Genomic DNA, 19541 nt, shown 5'->3' with positions numbered 1-19541 from the left:
ACAGTAAAGTTAGCACTGGCTAGATGCTGAAATCATTGAAATGAGCAGTTGGCAGGAAGTTAGGAGTCTGCTTGTATTACAATCAACAGGCATGAGTTAATTGAGATCATGATCCCTGTGCCTGTTTTCAAGGCCTATCAAGTTTTGTCCCTTATATATCTACAATTTTGGTTGATCTGAAAAGCCCAATCTTTAATAATATTGAATATATGTTGGATGATTAACCCCTGAAGAACACATTCCATCTCATGGACTGAATTTTATCAGCCCTCTAGGGATGGGCAGGGTGCCAGGGGGCCCACAAAATAGCGTGGGAATGTGGGGAATAGAGTGCCCATCACCTTCCTGACACCATTCAGTTTTGTCAGGGACGGGGAAGCCCGATGACAGCCTTCCTGCCCAGAGGCCAATTGAGGCCCTTAAGTGGCCAATTATTTTACCAAGCATTTTGCCAGCAGCTGATGGGAGCCCCGCCACATGGGGAAGCCACCCAGTAAAACCTGCAGCTGTGGGTGAGGGTGGCCCTCCTGCTTAGGCAATCTGTGGCCCATGGAGGGCATGGACGGTAAAGGCCAGTCCTGCACCAACAACCCCTGCCCTAAACAACCACTGCCCTAAACAACCACACCGTTCCCCCCACCCCCCCCCCAACTCCTCATCGGGGCATGCCTGACTGGCCTCAGTGAGCCCACCCTACTTACCTGCACTCCAGTGCTCCAGCACTGCTCTTGGTTCTGGGCCTACCACAGTACCAGCAGTGGCCACCACTCCCGGTGGCACTGCTGCGACTGCTGAGCTGCCAGTCCTCTGATTGGCTGGCTGCACTTGGAGGTGGGATTCCTCTCCTTAAAGGGATGGGGAGCTCAGAGCCAAGCACTGTAAAATGCAGCCGGTGGGGGGGGGAGCCCAAAACTGCCGAGACAGGGTTCCCCTCGCCTTTCAGGTTCAGTGTCAGGACCCCCACCACCTGCATAAAATTCAGCCTATGTGTTCCTTCTGTTTCTAGGACTGGAGTTTAGGAAGTAGTCCTCTTGGTGCCCTATCAGTTGGAATACAGTGCAGTTAGAACCTATTGGCTGGCATTATTGATAATGGTATGCGGCAACATCAACAAAAACTTGCAATTCTATAGCACCTTTAACATAGTAAAATGTCCCAACATAGTAAACTGTTTTCAGGAATAGATGGTGCTTCTATAAAGGCAATTATGGGCTTCCCTCTTCTGCGTCCTGGCTGGGTGCACTCCCAGCAGTGCCCACTGCTGCCCTTTGATTGGCCATCAGCATTTAGAGGTGGGACTTTCTGCCTCAGAGGTGTGGAAGTCCTGACTGAGGCCATCTAAGTCCCTGGGCCACATAAAATTGCTCAAGGCTCCCAGGCCCAGCGGAGAAGCGCTCACCCCTGACTTTTTAGCCGGTGAGCGGGGCCACCACTGCAAAGTAAAATTCCGGGCAATGTCTTTAACAAAAGAATATAACAAAAACAGGCCTCAAATCTTACAAAATGTACTGCAGTCCAAGATTTTTTTTCCAAAAATATACTTTATTCATAAAATTTGCAAAAGTACATTACATAACTGTTCAAATTTGACATTACACAAAGTGTATTACAGATCAGTTTCTTTCAATGCAGTCCATGAGATACCTCACCAAACTTACCATTACAGGTTATAATTACAATATACATTTCCATTTGATGTCAAACTTTCTCTGATGCATACAGCCAGAGGGGTTTTACACAGTTTCCAGCCCCTCAGTATACTATGGTGGGAGAGTATTAAACAGTGGACTTTCCACATTGAGCCTTTGCAACGGCTGCCCCAAACTTTACTGCGTCCCTCAGCACGTAGTCCTAGACCCTGGAATGTGCCAGTTTGCAACACTCGGTCGTGGGCAGCTCTTTGCATTGGAAGACCAGAAAGTTTTGGGCAGGCCAAAGTGTGTCTTTCACCGACTTGATAGTCCTCCAGCAGCGGTTGATGTTCATCTCAGTGTGCGTCCTTGGGAACAGCCGTAGAGCACAGAGTCCTGTGTTAGGGAGCTGCTCAGGATGAACCTCGACAAAAACTACCACACCTCTTTCCAGACCTGCTTTGCAAAGGTGCATTCCAGAAGACGGTGGGTGATGGTCTTTTCCCAACCACAGCCACCTGAAGGGCATTGTGCATTGGAGCTGAGACTCTGGGCGTGCCCTTCTCATCACCAGCCAAGCTATATCTTGGTGCTTGTTTGAAAGTTCTGGCGATGAGGCATTCTGCCAAATGAGTTTGACAGCTCGGGCACCATCTGACAGGATCCATCATCTCGTTTTCCCGCAGGGCATCGAGGATGTTACATGCAGACCACTGCCTGATGGACTTTTGGTCAAAGGTGATTTTCTGCACAAACTTTTCCATGAGGGACAGGTGGTATGGCACAGTCCAACTGAATGAAATGTTCCGTGGCAATGTGGCCAGACCCATCCTTCACAACACAGATAGAACCTCAACATGTAGTGACACTTGGGTTTAGTGTACCGAGGGTCTATGCACAGCTTGATGCAGCTGCACACAAAGGTGGCCATCAAGATGAGGGCGACATTGCATACATTTTTTTCCCCTTTATCTCGAGATTTGTACATAGCGTCCCTGGTCCATTTTCGATCTCCAGATAAAGCGGAAGATGGCTCGGGTGACCACAACGGCGCAGGAGTGGGGTATTGCACCACATACAGCAATGCCAAGAGCACTTTGCACCTGATGATCTGGTTCTTACCCGCAATGGAGAGGGAGTGTCACTCCCACATGCCCATGGCTATACGCTCCTTCCAGATTTTGCTGTGTGCTCCGGTCATTCCAAACCATATCCCCAGCACCTTTGGGTAGTCTGACCTGATGGTGAATGGGGACAAGGATCAGTCAGCCCCCTTCCCAAAGAACATGGCCTCACTCTTGCTGTGATTTACTTTGGCTCCCAAGGCCAGTTCAAACTGGTCACAGATGCACATCAGTCTGTGAATTGACAGAGGATCCAAGCAGAAGAAAATGACATCACCTATGTGAAGGAAGACTTTGACCTGAGTGCCTCCGCTGCCTTGGGATTGTCGTTCCTCTTATGCCCGCATCCTTCCTGATGGACTAGGCAAAGGTTTGACACAGCATACGAACAGCACAGGGGAGACAGGACATCCCTGCCTGACTGCAGATTTGATCGGAAAGCTTTCCGATTCCCATCCGTTGATTGAAATTATGCTACTGATGTTTATGTAGAGCAGTTGGATCAATTGTGGATTCCCTCCCCAAACCCCATTTTGGAGAGCACATTCATTATGTTGGTGTGCGATATTCTGTCAAAGGCTTTCTCCTGATCCAAGCTGATGAGGCAGGTGGCTTAAGTTTTAAGTATTTCAATGCTTCATTTGAACCCTAGTTGGGTTACTGCTGTTGCAGCCACCAAAACACCTTAAAGTCAGTTATACATTATTTAGCTTGATTTTCAAAACACAATCTATGCTTCCAGCTAATTTTGTATCCATGTGAAGTAAAATAATGTGAAACAAAGAAAGGCATGAGAACATGATAAAATGATTTGAGCAATTTTGGTGCTGACAAAATGTGTTGCACTGGACTCAACAACACTGGGCAAAAACGCTGCAGATTATTTTATGACGTGCATCACATAGTGAATAGCTCCTCCTTCTTGAATGCCTATTTTCTTTTTCAAGAATTAATATTCTCAAAGATTAATGGGTATATTACTATAATTATTGTGTCTGAATCACATAATAGTGTTTTGTATTGAATCGAATGCAGTGTGTGGACTGGCTGATTGATATCGAGCTCTCAATCATTTTCTATAGGCAGATTGGTCAACTTGGCTCAACCCATTTTCTTTCAAGGCTGTTTCTTTCCATTGCAGGTGAAGTCCTCTGGCAAAGATCTGCTCTGATAATTACTGCATGTTAAGTATATCAGAAGGTTTATGGGAAATTCAAGATTTTCTTTGACTTGAGGATTAATTTCTTTCAGTTTCACAAAAGCATCTGAAACTCCAAAGTCTTGCTGGTTACGATTACTAAGTGTTGGTGACACATCTACACCATAGAGGTTTAAGTCTCCTTCTCAAGATTGTACATAGACATTCACCTGTTAAATAAATCTGACTTTGGATAAGGCCAAAGGTTCAAAATCATGTCATAAACGTTTGCTTTTGAAAGCTTAAAGTTCAACTGAGTGGCTTTTTGACTGACATTTCAGGAATCGTGAGGCATCCGATAGACAGGAATATCAAAGATCCAGATCATCAGAGCAACGGCCTGTACTCGAGCGGATGAACTCCCGCTCCAGATCCTCAGAACGTGCCGAAACAAACGTCATGAGATCGATGCCATCCTTAACATCGGGAAGATCTGCCCCTCCCTCACCTGCACTAACGAGGTGAAAGAGATACATCAAACTGCCAGACTAATCACTTTATCCCCGTGCCAATTCACCCTTTATTTTTCCTGTAGTTGAGTGATGTCTCCCTTCATCATAGAATAGCTACTAGAAGCCCTCAGTACTAACCTCCTTGTAGAAATAAACACAGCACTTATATCCTCGCATGGATATAATGTTGTGGGCATCATGCATTTTGTTTATCAACATTCTTTAGCAGCATCTGTTACATGAATCACTATGTTTAGAAGCCTGGAAAGTCTGCGACATTAAGCATTTTGTGTTTATCCTGGTTTTCTCTTACAGCTCAAAGATCACTAAAAGGAATTGTATGCAGTTTTTAACCTGCTTGTCACCTGCAGATCAAATAGCATTTTGATACCGATGCTGTTCTATGTGTTGATCATGTTATTAATTGCAACTTACAATGCTTAGCAGATAACAATCGTTAAGACAACAGTTGATGCCTATTTCCTGGCTGGGAGAAGGAAAGTCCCTAATATCAAAACACAAAATGTACAATACCTACTGCTAGCATTTTATGTACTATATTTACAATGGGAATGAATTTTAAACTGCTGAGGTAATATCCAGTAACTCAGTAAAAGATTTGCTGTCATCGCAAGCTTATTTACTTAACACAGCTTGCAACATTTTAGAAAATAGAATAGAACAACATAAAATAATTGTCCCCTTTGGTTAATAATTTTTAAAAATGGCCTTCCTGTATAGTGAGCTTTGCACCATTTCTGCTTTTCCTCAAACATTCCTTATATAATGTTTTTCTTCCCATTGTTAAGTATGCTAATATCTGCCTTATTGCATTGGTTTTATTGTACTTTGACACAAAAGGTACAACTTCAAGCATCACCATATTTTGATTTTTGATGAGGTACAAACATAGAAGGTTTCTATCAACTGAGCTGCTCAATAAATTAAACTCTTATCAAAGACATATTCACCAATAGTTCATGGAATGATACATATCCTATGCCAAAAGACACTAGTTTTCTGACCAACTGTATTGGTCAGCATCTTTGACCCTTTAAGTACTGAATGTCTACAAAATTTTGGCAAAGATTTCTATCTCTAATCTTCTAATCATGAGTAGGCTAAAGTACAATCTAAGAGAAATTATAGAGCTCGAAGATATTTTCTCTTGTACTACATATTAAATTTTCCTTTGTTACGTTTGTATTTAAACTTTCTTTCAGTACTGGATAGGGATAAAGATCTTCTGCCTGTGAACCAACCAATTTGTAATAGATTACAGAAATCTATGTTTTATCTAAACTGACTTTTTTTTTCTTTTTTGCATGCTACAATGTTTTCCGTTTGCTGTGGTATTCAGTTTTGAGAACTGTACCATGATTAACTAAAACATTTTTCACACATTTGCTGAAAATTGCTTTTACTGTGATGCATAATTGATCATTTGCGGTAGTTTGATCTGGTCTACTTGATATTTCATGCCATGCCTATTATATGAAGTCCTAATTCTAGGGTGGATAAGCTTATTTCACAACTTCTCCCACCAATTTTGAAAGTAGCAGACCTGTACTTCATCTATTTCTTTGACAAAAATAATCATATCTTTTAACTCATACAGGTCACATCTTCGTAGTGGATCGGTTCAAACGAGTCCAACCAGTACGCCAATGGCAGGACGAAGGGGCCGCCAGCTACCACAGCTTCCACCAAAGGGGACCCTGGAAAGAAGTGAGTGAGAGCTACCAAAATATTGTTTAATCGTTCCTTCAAATGACCAGTGATGAGTAGCCTCGGTTTCAAGCTTGCCAATGTTGAAAAGTTGCAAAAATAGGAACTCATTGTTGATGGCTTTAAGTTTGTTTGAAAATTGTGCGGCAACAAATTTTTACAAACTGTAAAATGGATTGAAAGACTTTGACATACACCCAACAGAAATGCTGATACGCGACTTGTTCATGGGATAGCACTACAACATAGACGTATTAATTAAAACAATAAAATATGCTGTAAAGTATTTATTATGATATTATTAATACATTATTGGCAACTTGCAACTAATTAATTCTACTTGTTCATTAATAATTAAGATTAACCTTAAATAAGGCCCAAAGGTCACTTTAATTGTTTCTATTTCTTTACAATATTACATCTGTGGACTTAGTAATAGATTTGTATGGTGCAGAATTAAACTGGAGTATCAATATTTATATCAGAATAGTCCAGACTTCCTGGGAATGTGTGCAACTACAGTGCAATTATTTAATTTTTTTTCCATCGCAAGTATGCATATTGCATTAAAAAGAAGCAAAGCTGATAGTGGGAAAAGGAGATGCTTTAAAATAAAGCATTAAATTAGATAGAAAACTCAATGTTTTATTTTTGTATCTTTTTAAGGCAGGAAGCAAATCAGCTTTACCTAATATTGATCTGTGAAAGATTATTTATTGGCATTCCTTTTTCCTTTCATATTTTTCTTTTATTTATTCCGTTTCTTTTCTGTTACTTTCTTCCCAGACAATGGAGAAGAAGGAATTGATCTTTATGAAGGTTTGTAAACAGAAATGAGGTTATTTTTGTCGAGGAGGCTTTTGGGCTTTGTCTGCAGAAATAAACACAACTGCAATAGATTTCGTGTGGTTTCAGTTGTCCAGAACTACCAAACCTGTAATTACATTTTTAATTTTCCTTTTACTTCTAAACAGAGCAGAACTTGTAAATTTCACAATTATATAGATCTGACGTAAAAAAGAGTTAGAACTTTCCTGTGGAGTGGAGTTTGTCAGTAGTTCATTGCATGTGAATGGGCAGGAAACCATGTAGTGTCAATTGCAGTCTTCTTTTGGAAAAGGAGTGTGGGTAGAAAAGATAATAGGACAAACTGTTCAGAGGAAAAGCTACACTCAGATGTGTTTGTGTATATATAAACACATATACATAAAATATATGTATATGATGCCTGTTTTCAAATATTTTATATTGGACATGTTGTGCGGTTAATAATGTTGATGGTCTCTAAAAATACGAAGTACTTCATGCATATTATAGGAAATAATTGAGCTTTCATCAGTCCATTAAGTTAAATTGATGTTTGTACTCTAGAGGGTGTATCAGTGAATTATCTTGATGGTAATGGATATGTCACTGAATTGCAAAGTAACAATCCAATCATTATGTAAACGGCAAGATTCCTGCCTTAAAAACACCAGTTAGTATCTATTACTGTTTAAAATTCCAAGTCTATTTGTCGATGAGCTGCCTGTGGATGCCCAGGCTCAAGGCCCAATACAATGTGTGCTTCAGGCCTACCCATTCGGGCTAAGGGATCATTCCCTGTACCTAGTTTGATGAACAAATTTCTGTGCCACTAAGTATAAAACAAGGATTTTTTTAGAACTTTCTTAGATATATGACTTAAGCATCTGATATAATAGTTTACATTGAGGCTTTTTTTTAAGCAAAGGAAAACTCAAATAGAATTTATACTCATAACAATAGCTCTGCATTTAATTTATATCATGGGAAATCTCACATGTCAGTTTGTCCCTATAATATCTCTTCTGTGTCCTTCTGTCATCTTCTGTTGCTTTCTTCTTTTCCTATCTCCTTTCTCCACGCTTGTTCTGTTCACTCCTTTTCCTGTTTCTCTTCACTATTCCTGTTCCCTTTTTTTTCTCCTATCCCAGTCCAATGTTTACTGCAAACACCATGGGATTCAGGTACAGGCAATGAAAACATCACATGCCCTTTTGTCATAGTGCACTGAATTCCTAGGTATAATAATCAAAACAAGTCAAGCATTTAAAATATTACTAAAGACCATTTGTAAAGCTTCTGTTATAAAAAGTATACCTGACGACTGCCCAAAACATAACTTTTTATCACATTCACCCATGGGGTGATCTTTGCAGCTAGCACACTTTCAGGCGCGATTGTGCGTGAAAAATCATGACCCAAAATTGGTTTCTCCACATAACCTTTTGCCCAAAGAAACAAGCATGATAAGGACCAAATTTTTCCCCTCAAGTGTTCAGCTCATGTTTACTCATCCTGTTATTGTTAAGTAGATCTGAATAATGTGGTTATCTAAATTAGTAACAGCTTTTCATTAATATTTCAAGCCTTACTTTCACTTACAGTTTGAAATGAGCATAAAGAGAATTGCAAAGAACAAAAGCTTGTTAAGGGCTGGTTAATATCTGTTAAAGGCCTCAGTTTTTTAAAAAAAGGGCTTGCAGCTTTCCCAGATAGGGGAAGATTATGAAAAAAAATTACGTCATTAATTCTTATTCTGAGTTTTATTTTATTCATTGATGGGATGTGGCTGGTGCTGGGAAGGCCATCATTTTATTGCCCATCCCTAATTGTGTTTCAGACGGTGGTGGTGAGCTGCCTTCTTGACTGCTACAGTCCATGTAGTGTAGGTACACCCACAGTGCTGTTAGCGAGACAGTTCCAGGATTTTGATCCAGTGACAGTGATACAATGGCGATACATTTCCAAGTCAAGATGGTGTGTGACTTGGAGGGGAACTTGCAGATGATGATGTTCCTGTGCACTTGCTGCCCTTGTTCTTCCAGGTGTTAGAGGTTATGGGTTTAGAAGGTGCTGTTGAAGGAGCCTTGGCAAGTTGCTGCAGTGATGGTACGTACTGCTATCACTGTATGCCAATGGTGAAGGGAGTGAATGTTTAAGGTGATGAATGGGCTGCCAATCAAGCAGCTGCTTTATCCTGGGTGTTGTTAAGCCTCTTGGGTATTTTTTAGAGCTGCACTCACCCAGACAAGTGGAAAGTATTCCATCACACTCTTGACTTGTGTTTTGTAGATGGTGGACAGGCTTTGTGGTGTCAGGAAGTGAGTTACTCACTGCAGAATTCCCAGCCTCTGACCTGCTCTGAGTGGCCTTTATAGCCACTCCAGGCGCTGCTTCACAAACCACTGACCACCTCCAGGCGCGTATCCATTGTCTCTCGAGATAAGGAGGCCCAAAGAAGAAGAACCTGCTCTTGTAGACATAGTATTCATGTGGCTGATCCAGCTAAGTTACTGATCAATGGCAACCCCAGGATGTTGATCCTGGGGGATTCAGCAATGGTAGTGTCATTGAATGTTAAGAGGAGGTGGTTAGATTATCTTTTTTTGGAGATGCCCTTTGCCTGGAACTTGTGTGGCATTAATGTTACTTGCCACTTATCATTCCAAGCCTGAATATTGTCCAGGTCTTGCTGCATGTGAGCATGGACTGCTTCTGTATCTAAGCAGTTACAAATGGAGCTGAACACTATGCAGTCGCCAGTGAACATTCCCACTTCTGACCTTATGACAACGAGAATGTCATTGATGAAGCAGCTGCAGATGGTTAGGCCTAGGACGTTATGCTGAGAAATCCTGCAGCAATGATCTGAGATGATTGACCCCAACAACCACAACCATCTTCCTTTGTGCTAGGTATGACTCCAGCCAGTGGAGAGTTTTCCCTCTTGGCGTTAGTCATATGAAGAAAATATTTAGATAAGTGAGTGCAGCATTGCCAGGAATGAATGAAGGGCTTTTAAATTGTCAGAGGCAACTGCTGGAAAGTTGGCCCAAAGCATAGGAGGGAGACCACTTAAAGAACTAATTGTTCCTGGAAGAAAATCTATTGTACCTGAGTTGCCTACCTGGGTATGACAGAAGGTCAGTGCACAGTAAAAACACAGGCTACGCTATGAATGACCACCTGCTCCCTGTAGACCTGCAGACATAGTCAGAGACCTGAACTGTGCTACCAATAGCAATGAAGGTCACCTCTTCTGCAAACTTTCATGCCACAACTTTTTTCCTGCACGACAGAAGTCAGAGGCTCTGCATTATGAAAGTAGCTGAAGTCCTGCATTGCCATTGAATACACTTCACTTGAGACCAGAGAATGCAGGAGCAGCTGTGTGTGTTTGTGACACTTTTGGTTTCTGCAGTGTAGGGAATCACTGATTGGATGTATATAGCCATTGGTATGACTGCCAAAAATGCAATTCCTTGCCTAATGGAAAGGGATACTATTTCTTCAAATTATTCCATATTGGCAGTCAATGGTGCTTTGAAGTTCATTTATTTCTCAGAGTAAATAACACATCAATGTTATCTGTATGCATATGCGATATCCATATTTAGTGAGGATATGTTTGAAAATACTCATTTTAGGCAGTCAGTGGCAGTTTACATTTCTGTGGGTGGAACCTTCTACTTTGACAGGGGTATAAAGCAGGTGATAGTGACCTGCCACAAGTTATACACCCTGCCGCCAGGCAAGAGCGACGTCTCAATTCATTCCATCTTCGCTGCCTTCGGAGAATACTTGGCATCAGGTGGCAGGACTATATCTCCAACACAGAAGTCCTTGAAGCGGCCAACATCCCCAGCTTATACACACTACTGAGTCAGCGGCGCTTGAGATGGCTTGGCCATGTGAGCCGCATGGAAGATGGCAGGATCCCCAAAGACACATTGTACAGCGAGCTCGCCACTGGTATCAGACCCACCGGCCGTCCATGTCTCCGTTATAAAGACGTCTGCAAACGCGACATGAAATCGTGTGACATTGATCACAAGTCGTGGGAGTCAGTTGCCAGCATTCGCCAGAGCTGGCGGGCAGCCATAAAGACAGGGCTAAATTGTGGCGAGTCGAAGAGACTTAGTAGTTGGCAGGAAAAAAGACAGAGGCGCAAGGGGAGAGCCAACTGTGCAACAGCCCCAACAAACAAATTTCTCTGCAGCACCTGTGGAAGAGCCTGTTACTCCAGAATTGGCCTTTATAGCCACTCCAGGCGCTGCTTCACAAACCACTGACCACCTCCAGGCGCGTATCCATTGTCTCTCGAGATAAGGAGGCCCAAAAGAAGAAGTGACCTGCCACAAGTTATACACCCTGCCTGATTAAAGTCAGTTACATTGGGGAGAACGTATAACAGGCAGCCGATCCACTATGGTGCTATAAAACCTCTGGAAAATCTTTCTTGTTTGCAATCCCAAGTTTGTGATCTACTGCCATTGTCCTATGGCACCAAAATGATTGTTTCTGTTTACTAAAGCTCCATTCATTGTGACATCCATGTCCCTGCCTGTAAAACAGTATTTCCAAATTTGCCAGTCAGCCATAATGATTGGAACTTTGTTCTCTCTAGCACAACTTGCAGCTGAGTCAATTGTTTTATGAAGTCAGTGGCAGCAAAATCTCTGCACACCCCAATTTTAATTGGCTGTGTCAATTATTGGTAAAGGAACATGCAAGAAAAGTTTTCTTACTGCGGAAAAGAATTCCTCTGGTCATTATATGTAGTGAAATTGTAACTGCATTCAGGGCGACTGTATCTGATCAACACTCCTAATGAAATCCGAGTGCACTCTAAAGAATGAGTTTGTCATTTCACTGAATGTAACAATCAGAGGAAATCCTCTTGTCATTTTTATGATACTGCTAGCACAGAGTAACCAAAGAAAATCCTCCTGTCAGATTTACCATATTACTAGCACATGGGGGGGTGGGGTGGGGGGGGAAATTTTAACCCCAAAAATGGACAGATTTGGGTTGTGTGTCAAAATGTTAAAAATCTGAATTTTGACGCCAACCTGCTGCTTTCCAGTTTTAATGGGGGCAGGCAAGGAACCTGTTCCCAGTAGGCAGGTTGGCAATTTAAATATGATAATGATGCTGCGTGTATCATAATAAACCACCATTTTAAATGTAACCCTGGCTGACCGCGTTTTCGGGGCCTCGGCGATCGTGGTGGCTAAAGGAAGGCAAGAACTGCTGGATCCTGGAGGTAAGTGCCGTTCCACTTACCTGTTGGATCCAATTTATCTGCTTCACCAAATCCTCATGATCGGACACCCCACTCCCTGACCTTTCTGATCTCCCCATGACTCTTCTGATGTCCTCCACAAGGCCTCCAATCTCCTGCAATCCAAACCTTTGATCTTTCCTCTGGCTTCCAATCTTCCCTGACCCCAGCCTCTGATTTTGCCTCTGGTCTCCAATCTCCTTTCTGGCATCGATCTCCCCCACACTTTTGCCTCTCGTGTCCAATCTCCCTCCCCAACTCCCCAGGCCTTTCCGATCTCCCACTCACTCCTCTCCATTCCCCGGCTATGGGTATGGCTTGGTGCCGAAGGTCTATTTACCCAACAACTGGTCAGCCTCTCAATCTGGCTAGCTGTGGTCTGGAAACGAGGATAAAACATACTAATCTGATCCTGCCATTAAATTTTTTTTTTTTCCAAAATATACTTTATTCATAAAACTCTGTAAAAATTACATTGCCAAACAGTTTCCAAACAGCACGAAAAAATACAAACATTGCAAAAGAGATCAGTTTCTTTCAATAATGTCATGAGTTTCTTCCCAACCCTTCCGTTTCACAATTGTCATGTCAATTACAGTTTTACATTTACAGCAATTGAGAATATTAACGATACAGTTCGAGGGGCTTCCCGTGGTTCCAGCCCCTCAGTCCAGCTTGGTGGGGGAACCTTACACTGTGGTCTTTCCCCATTGAGCCTTTGCTGCGGCTGCCCCAAGCTTTAGTGCGTCCCTCAGCACGTAGTCCTGGACCTTGGAATGTGCCAGTCTGCAACATTCGGTGGTGGACAACTCTTTGCGCTGGAAGACCAGCAAGTTTCGGGCAGACCAAAGGGCGTCTTTCACCGAATTGATAGTCCTCCAGCAGCAGTTGATGTTTGTCTCGGTGTGCGTCCCTGGGAACAGCCCGTAGAGCACAGACTCCTGTGTTACAGAGCTGCTTGGGATGAACCTTGACAAAAACCACTGCATCTCTTTCCACACCTGCTTTGCAAAGGCACATTCCAGGAGGAGGTGGGCGACCCGCCATTAAATTTGGCAGGACCTGCGGAAACCTGTTCTTCCGGGTTTCCTGACCTCAAATCAGCCCCACCATTCACTCCCTGTCTCCAAGTTACTATCTAGCTCATAGTAATCAGAGGAAATCCTCCCTGTTAAAAGCAAAATATACCCTTTAATATTCTCTCTGAACCTCAGACTTTTAGATGGCATTGATTCCTGTTGAGTTTCAGGAAACAATGTAATTATTAGAGTTCGTATGCAAAATTATGCAATTTCAAGGCAGGCTCACTGCCTACAAAAACAAAACAATGAAGCAGCTCATTTGAATCACCGGGTCCATCAATCAAATTGAGCTGGACATTGTTGTATTTGAACTCGAACTTGCTGATTCTCTGTTTTAACAAACTGACAGTTACTAATGATGCCTAAGTCTGATATACTCAAATGTTGTGCTGGTGAACTACCATATCATTTAAAAAAGTTCTGTAATACAACTGCAAAAACAATACTTGTAAATATTGATACTGAAGTGCAATAATTCATATACCATTTTTTGAATTCACAATTAAAAATTAATTTTCTTGTATCTATGAACATTTCCTGTGGTTACATGCTTTTATCTTTTGTGTCATGATTTTGTCATGACTTGTGACTCTTGTTAACTCCTGACGTAATGTCTGCTTATATTACTTTTAATGGTTACCTCGATAACACATTAAAATTACTATAACTATCTTCCATAGTTTTTCAATGTTCCTACTGGTGATGCTCTGACACGAGTCACTCAAGTGTGCCTGCCACTTTCATCGATTTGAAAGCCTTTTATTGGCCATTAGATGCTTTCATTCTTTTGTTCTTTATTCTAAGTTAAATTGTAGGCCGAGTCAGAAGCAAAAAAACACTGAGTATAAAAAAGGCTCCACTGCTATTGTTGCCTCCCTTCCTACTTGCTTTGCTACTCTTTATCTCTCCTTGCTTTTCTTAACTCCACCTCAGTCTCCGCTGCTCGCCCAGCATACAGTTTCCCTGGTCCCCACTGGCTGCCTGGAAAGAAATATGTATCTTTGATCCTGCACCATCCCCACCCCAATCCACCACTGGTTCCCACCAAAAATGTAAGCTTAGTGCCCAGGGCCATACTCTATTCACCTTGCTGGTTGCCCACTTAGAACTTCAAAAGGACATAAACAAGTTGTGGAATGTGCAGACAGATGGCAGATGAAGTTCAATACAGAGAAATGTGAAGTGATTCATTTTGGTAGGAAGAACATGGAGAGACAATATAGAATAAAGGGTACAATTCTAAAGGAGCAGAGGGACCTAGGTATATATGTGCATAAGTCATTGAAGGTGGCAGGACAAGTTGACAGAGCAGTTAATAAAGCATACAGTATCCTGGGCTTTATTAATAGGGGCATAGAGTACAAGAGCAAGGAAGTTATGTTGAACTTGTATAAGACACTAGTTCGTCTTCAGCCGGCGTATTGCATTTAATTCTGGGCGCCGCAGTTGAGGAAAGACGTGAGGGCATCAGAGAGAGTACAGAAAAGATTCACAAGATTGGTTCCAGGGATGAGGAATTTCAGTTATGAAGATAGATTGGAGAAGTTGGGACTGTTTTCCTTGGAGAAGAGAAGGCTGAGAGATGATTTGATAGAGGTATTCAAAATCATGAGGGGTCTGGACAGAGTAGATAGAGAGAAACTGTCCCCACTCCTGAAAGGATCGAGACCGAGAGGGCACAGATTTAAAGTATTTGGTAAGAGAAGCAAAAGTGACATGAGGAAAAGCTTCTTCACGCAGCGAGTGGTTAAGGTCTGGAATGCACTGCATGAGAGTGTGGTGGAGGCAGGTTCAATTGAAGCATTCAAAAGAGAATTAGACAGTTATATGAAAAGGAAGAATGTGCAGGGTTATGGGGAGAAGGCAGGGGAATGGAACTGAGGGAGTTTCTCTTTCATAGAGCTGGTGCAGACACGATGGGCTGAATGGTCTCCTTCTGCGCTGTAACGATTGTGTGATTCTATGATTCTGTGAAATGAATTATTGGCTTGTGGCCTCACTTTCTTCAAGTTGGCTGCCCCGGCAAAAAAATTGCACTCAGTTCCTGAAAGCAACTGGCTGACTGTCCCCTTCAAAAGATCGATAATGCTTCAAGTCTGCTGAAGCAGCAGTTCCTGCTGCCTGGCTGTCCACTGATTGGAGAAAAGTAAACACTTTGGAGCTGTGGCCCTAATCTCCTTTACCCTGCTTAAAAAATATTTAAAAAACTATTGTCCAGTCAGTCCCCACTACTCATTGTGGCTGTAAAAACATTTTTTTTAACCACAGCTCTATGGATACCCCATGCTCACCCTAACTGGCTGTTCTTGCTCACTAATCTCTACCGTCCCACAGCAAAATTAAAACTGTGGCTTTCAACCTGCTGTTTGACCTCATTTCACGGTACCAGTCCTCTGGACGATATTTGATATGTGGAACCATCTGGCCCCACTGTCCACTCTTCCTGGCTGCGCAACGTAACAGCTAAAACCAAATTGCCAACCCAGTTTCCTCCCTTTCAACTCTCCAACATACTGTGAGCAACGGCATGGGAGAACTACTAGTTGCCTAAGTAAATTGAAACAAGGGCCAGAATTTTATTCCCACCACCAGGAGTGGGATGGGCGGTGGGTTGGGTGGGGGGGGGGGGTGCGGGTGTAAAATTGAGTGGGATACTTTCCCATCGCCTACCCACCCCCACTGCTATTTTATCAGAGGCGGGTGGTGGCAAACGGCCCAACCACCCCAGGCTAATTGAGGCCACTTAAGGGCCTCCTCCCGCTGATGCTGGTATTTTGCCAGCTGCAAACGGGCACTTTGGCACCTGAGGAGACCACCCAGTAATCCCTGGCTACCTCCTTGCTGGCTGGGGGTGGGGGAGAGCGGTTCCCCTGATAGGGCACCCTGTGCCCCATGGAGGGACCCCCAGCAGCATGGGCCGCTCCCACTAAAACTACTCCCCCGCTCTACAGTCCGACCTCCACCCCTTTCACTGGGGCCCAGCCAATTGTCCCCAGCGAGGCCCAATCCCCAATTACCTTTTTGTAGGTTAGGGTCCATTGTCCTCTACTGGCTGGTTGCAGTCCCAGCAGTGGCCACTGCCCCTAATGATGCTGCTGGGACTGAGAAGCTGCCAGCTCTCTGATTGGCTGGAAGCTCTTGGAGGTGGGACTAAATGCCCCGGGGCACAGAATTCCTGAACAAGGCCAATTACGGGCCTGGACCATGTAAAATTGCAGTGTGGCTTCCAGGCCTGGTGGAGGTGGGCAGTCCCCCACTTTTCAGCGGGTGGGCATGCCCACTGTCTGAACGTAAAATACCAGCCATGGTAATTTCATTGCTTGTGTTCAAAGTATAAAATGCGCTTGTTTAGTTTGTCCTGAAGTATTTTTTATATAGATATATATTTTTTAAAAATGTTTTGTACAGAGTCAGGTTGCTGATACAAGCAGGGTTTATTGGAATGTCTCTTCATTAGCTTTGGTACGGATGTAAATGTATTTTGCGCTATTTGGTAAGTGTAAATATTCTAATTTAAAATTATAACCTCACTTGTTTCTCTATTAGTACTACGATCATCATTGTGCCTTTGCATTTCGCACTCAATACAAAATTCTGCATGCTTCTTCTCCCTGTGTAAGGTGAACTCTGTTTACATCAGGACTTATTGCACCATTCCCCATTCTATCTTTGTCTTCTTCAGGAACTGTGGAACTCCTCACTTCCTTCGGTCTTTTCATCCTTCAAACATCTACTAACCTGTATTTAACATGACTTAACCATTACAGCTTGTTTTATCTTAGTTTTTTAAAAATTCTCTTTTCATCTTGGTGTTTTCCTACATTATGCCCCTTCATCTTTCATCTGTGTGAATTTAGAATCTGGATTACAGAGTTAGCACATCCTTAGTATATGGTTTACAGATCGGTTATAATTGAATTGTTGAAACCAAACACATTCACACATCGAATCTGTCAAATAAGTGGCCCAGATAGGCACACAAAATCACTGGACGTAACTGTCAACTTTGGCGGCGTCATAAAATGGGCACTGTTTGATCGGCTACCTGTTATACAACTCAAGTCAGTTACATTGACTACAATGGAAAGGAAAATTAGGTGGGATTTATAACGGACAGCTAATCCATTGTTGCTTGCTTTACGCTCTGATGAAAGTTGAAAGTTCCAGCGACAGAATATACCATTTAGAATTTAAATTGCATCGATGTGTTCCATTCCTATTAATAGATTATTTTCTTAGTAGTTGAATAAATAGGTATATATTAATTCCTTATCAATCTTGAAAACATTAACTTTGTCTTGAAATTCTGTGGGGAATTCTTTCCTCGTAAGTTCAGCACCCACCCCTGCCATTGAAATGGCCTAAACAGCTGGTAATTCCACTATTTTTACTAAGAGTTATGGCAGGAGACCAACACAATCCCTGTAGAATTTCAGGGCCATAATCATTATCATCTTAGTTTTCTGCGTGTCTACGACAGGGAAAACATTAAATGGTATAATTTTCCATTGTAATCAAAAGATGAACACAGTGGTGTGTGCTTTATTCCTAGATAGTTGAAGTTAGCTAATGTACATTTAGTAAAACCAATGTAATTAAACTTAGATATGCTTGCTGGAATATGCAATGGTTCTGACATTTTATGCCCTCATATTTACATTTTCAATTGACTTTGGAGCTACTCATCAGTATTTTATCTTCAGACTTGTTTTCACTCGTTAGTTAAAATATGAACCCGTCTGAGAGGAGTTTTTCAGTCTAAATTTTAATTTTGTTGGTATTATGCAGAAGAAGACAATGAAAATACTCTGGAGCAGTGGTCAGAGGTGGAGGAAGGTCTGTCTTGTCTGTGACCATGTAGAACTTGTGTGCTGTGGTGTGTCCATGCTGTTGTAACTTTTTTGTCATATTATTTATTTTTCCTTTTAGTTAAAGAAAGATGCTCTGTTCAGTTAAACAGCGCTGGTTCCACATTTTACTTCAGTTACTGATGATTGTCCAGTGTATTCTGTCAACAAATTGACAGCTTTTTCCTCAGCTTTAGTCGGTTGTCAAAATAACCCCTTTTACCTATTATACGAACATCATAGCTAATATTTAATAGCCTTCCATCAGAGAAAATGCAATACCTGAACACCACATAATGAGATACAGTTATCATACAATAATATCCTCATTACATGTTGGACCTTGAAACAAGCTTCTTTTTAAAAGGAACCTGTTTCCTTAAAAAGCAATCTTATATTCAAAAGAGTGATTTCTTTAGCAAAAACATTGGCTGAATTTCTGCAGACATTCAGAAAAAGAATTAAAATTTGTATTCAAAATGATTATTGTGAAAATTTATTTTGTCAGTGTTCAGCAGCATATGAGCACATTTCAATTATTGAATTATGCACTAGAGAATAATATACAGCTAAAATTGGCACTATGTGAATTAAACTGATATCCTGAAGAATTGGGGGGGTCTAGTCTTTACTGAGTATTTTGTGCCAATTGGCCATTTTGGAAAATAAACATTATAACTGATAGAAGGGACAATCTTACAAATGCAGCACTCGGGCAATTAGCATTGGACTTTATAGATAAACGTAGACATAAATAATGGACATGATCAGTTGCTGAAATCTATGTATCTCAGCTTCTGTAGAAAGTGGAAAACATGTGTTATGCTTTAACAAAGCGTGCTAAAATTATGTAAAAGCTTAAATAGAATGAGAAGAATAGTTCACTCCAGTTGTGTCTAGTGCAACGGATTTGAATCTTCATTTCTCTGCTTCAGCTGTATCTGTTGGATCAGAAAGTGCTGCTTCCTAATTCGAATCGATGATGTGTGTGATTATTTGTGTGTATTTTCTTTTCCCATATTGGTGTTACTGTGCTGTTTTAACATGTTGAATACAATTTTCATCTACATTTCTGTGCATTGGGCAGTCTGGATATCGCAGAGCTTTTTTGCTCATGTGTTGTCACTGTCTTATTAATTCCACTGTTTGTGTTTTTTAATGTTATAAAGATGCTGAGGAGAAAACTAATTTTACACCTGTTAACAAGAGGAAAGGCAAGCTTTTTGAATATTTTTAGGGTGGTTAAAGTGCAGTTGTTTATTGAATACATAAATAGTTTTTCAGAATTATACATACATGTATGTCTTTGTGAACTGATATCTTTTTGCTTCTTTTTTCTCATGTCTTTCACTTTTCATTGTTGTTCAATGTTCTTGGTCCATTGTCAGTTT

General features: G+C 41.7%; 1 protein-coding gene across 1 annotated transcript in view; it reads left to right on the top strand.

Annotated features, from left to right (window-relative positions):
• The window catches only part of rims2a (regulating synaptic membrane exocytosis 2a), a 749410-nt gene that overhangs the window by 310737 nt on the left and 419132 nt on the right, over window positions 1–19541 (top strand). The window contains exons 17-18 of the mRNA XM_068032308.1: window positions 4235–4414; window positions 6024–6133. Of these exons, the coding sequence (XP_067888409.1) occupies window positions 4235–4414; window positions 6024–6133 (290 nt within the window). The remainder of the gene's footprint in view (window positions 1–4234; window positions 4415–6023; window positions 6134–19541) is intronic.

The sequence above is a fragment of the Heterodontus francisci genome, chromosome 5 (genome assembly GCF_036365525.1).
Source record: "Heterodontus francisci isolate sHetFra1 chromosome 5, sHetFra1.hap1, whole genome shotgun sequence".
NCBI classification, from domain to species: Eukaryota; Metazoa; Chordata; class Chondrichthyes; order Heterodontiformes; family Heterodontidae; genus Heterodontus; species Heterodontus francisci.
Note: the sequence above shows the minus strand (reverse complement) of the source record. Positions and strands in the feature narration are given on the sequence as shown.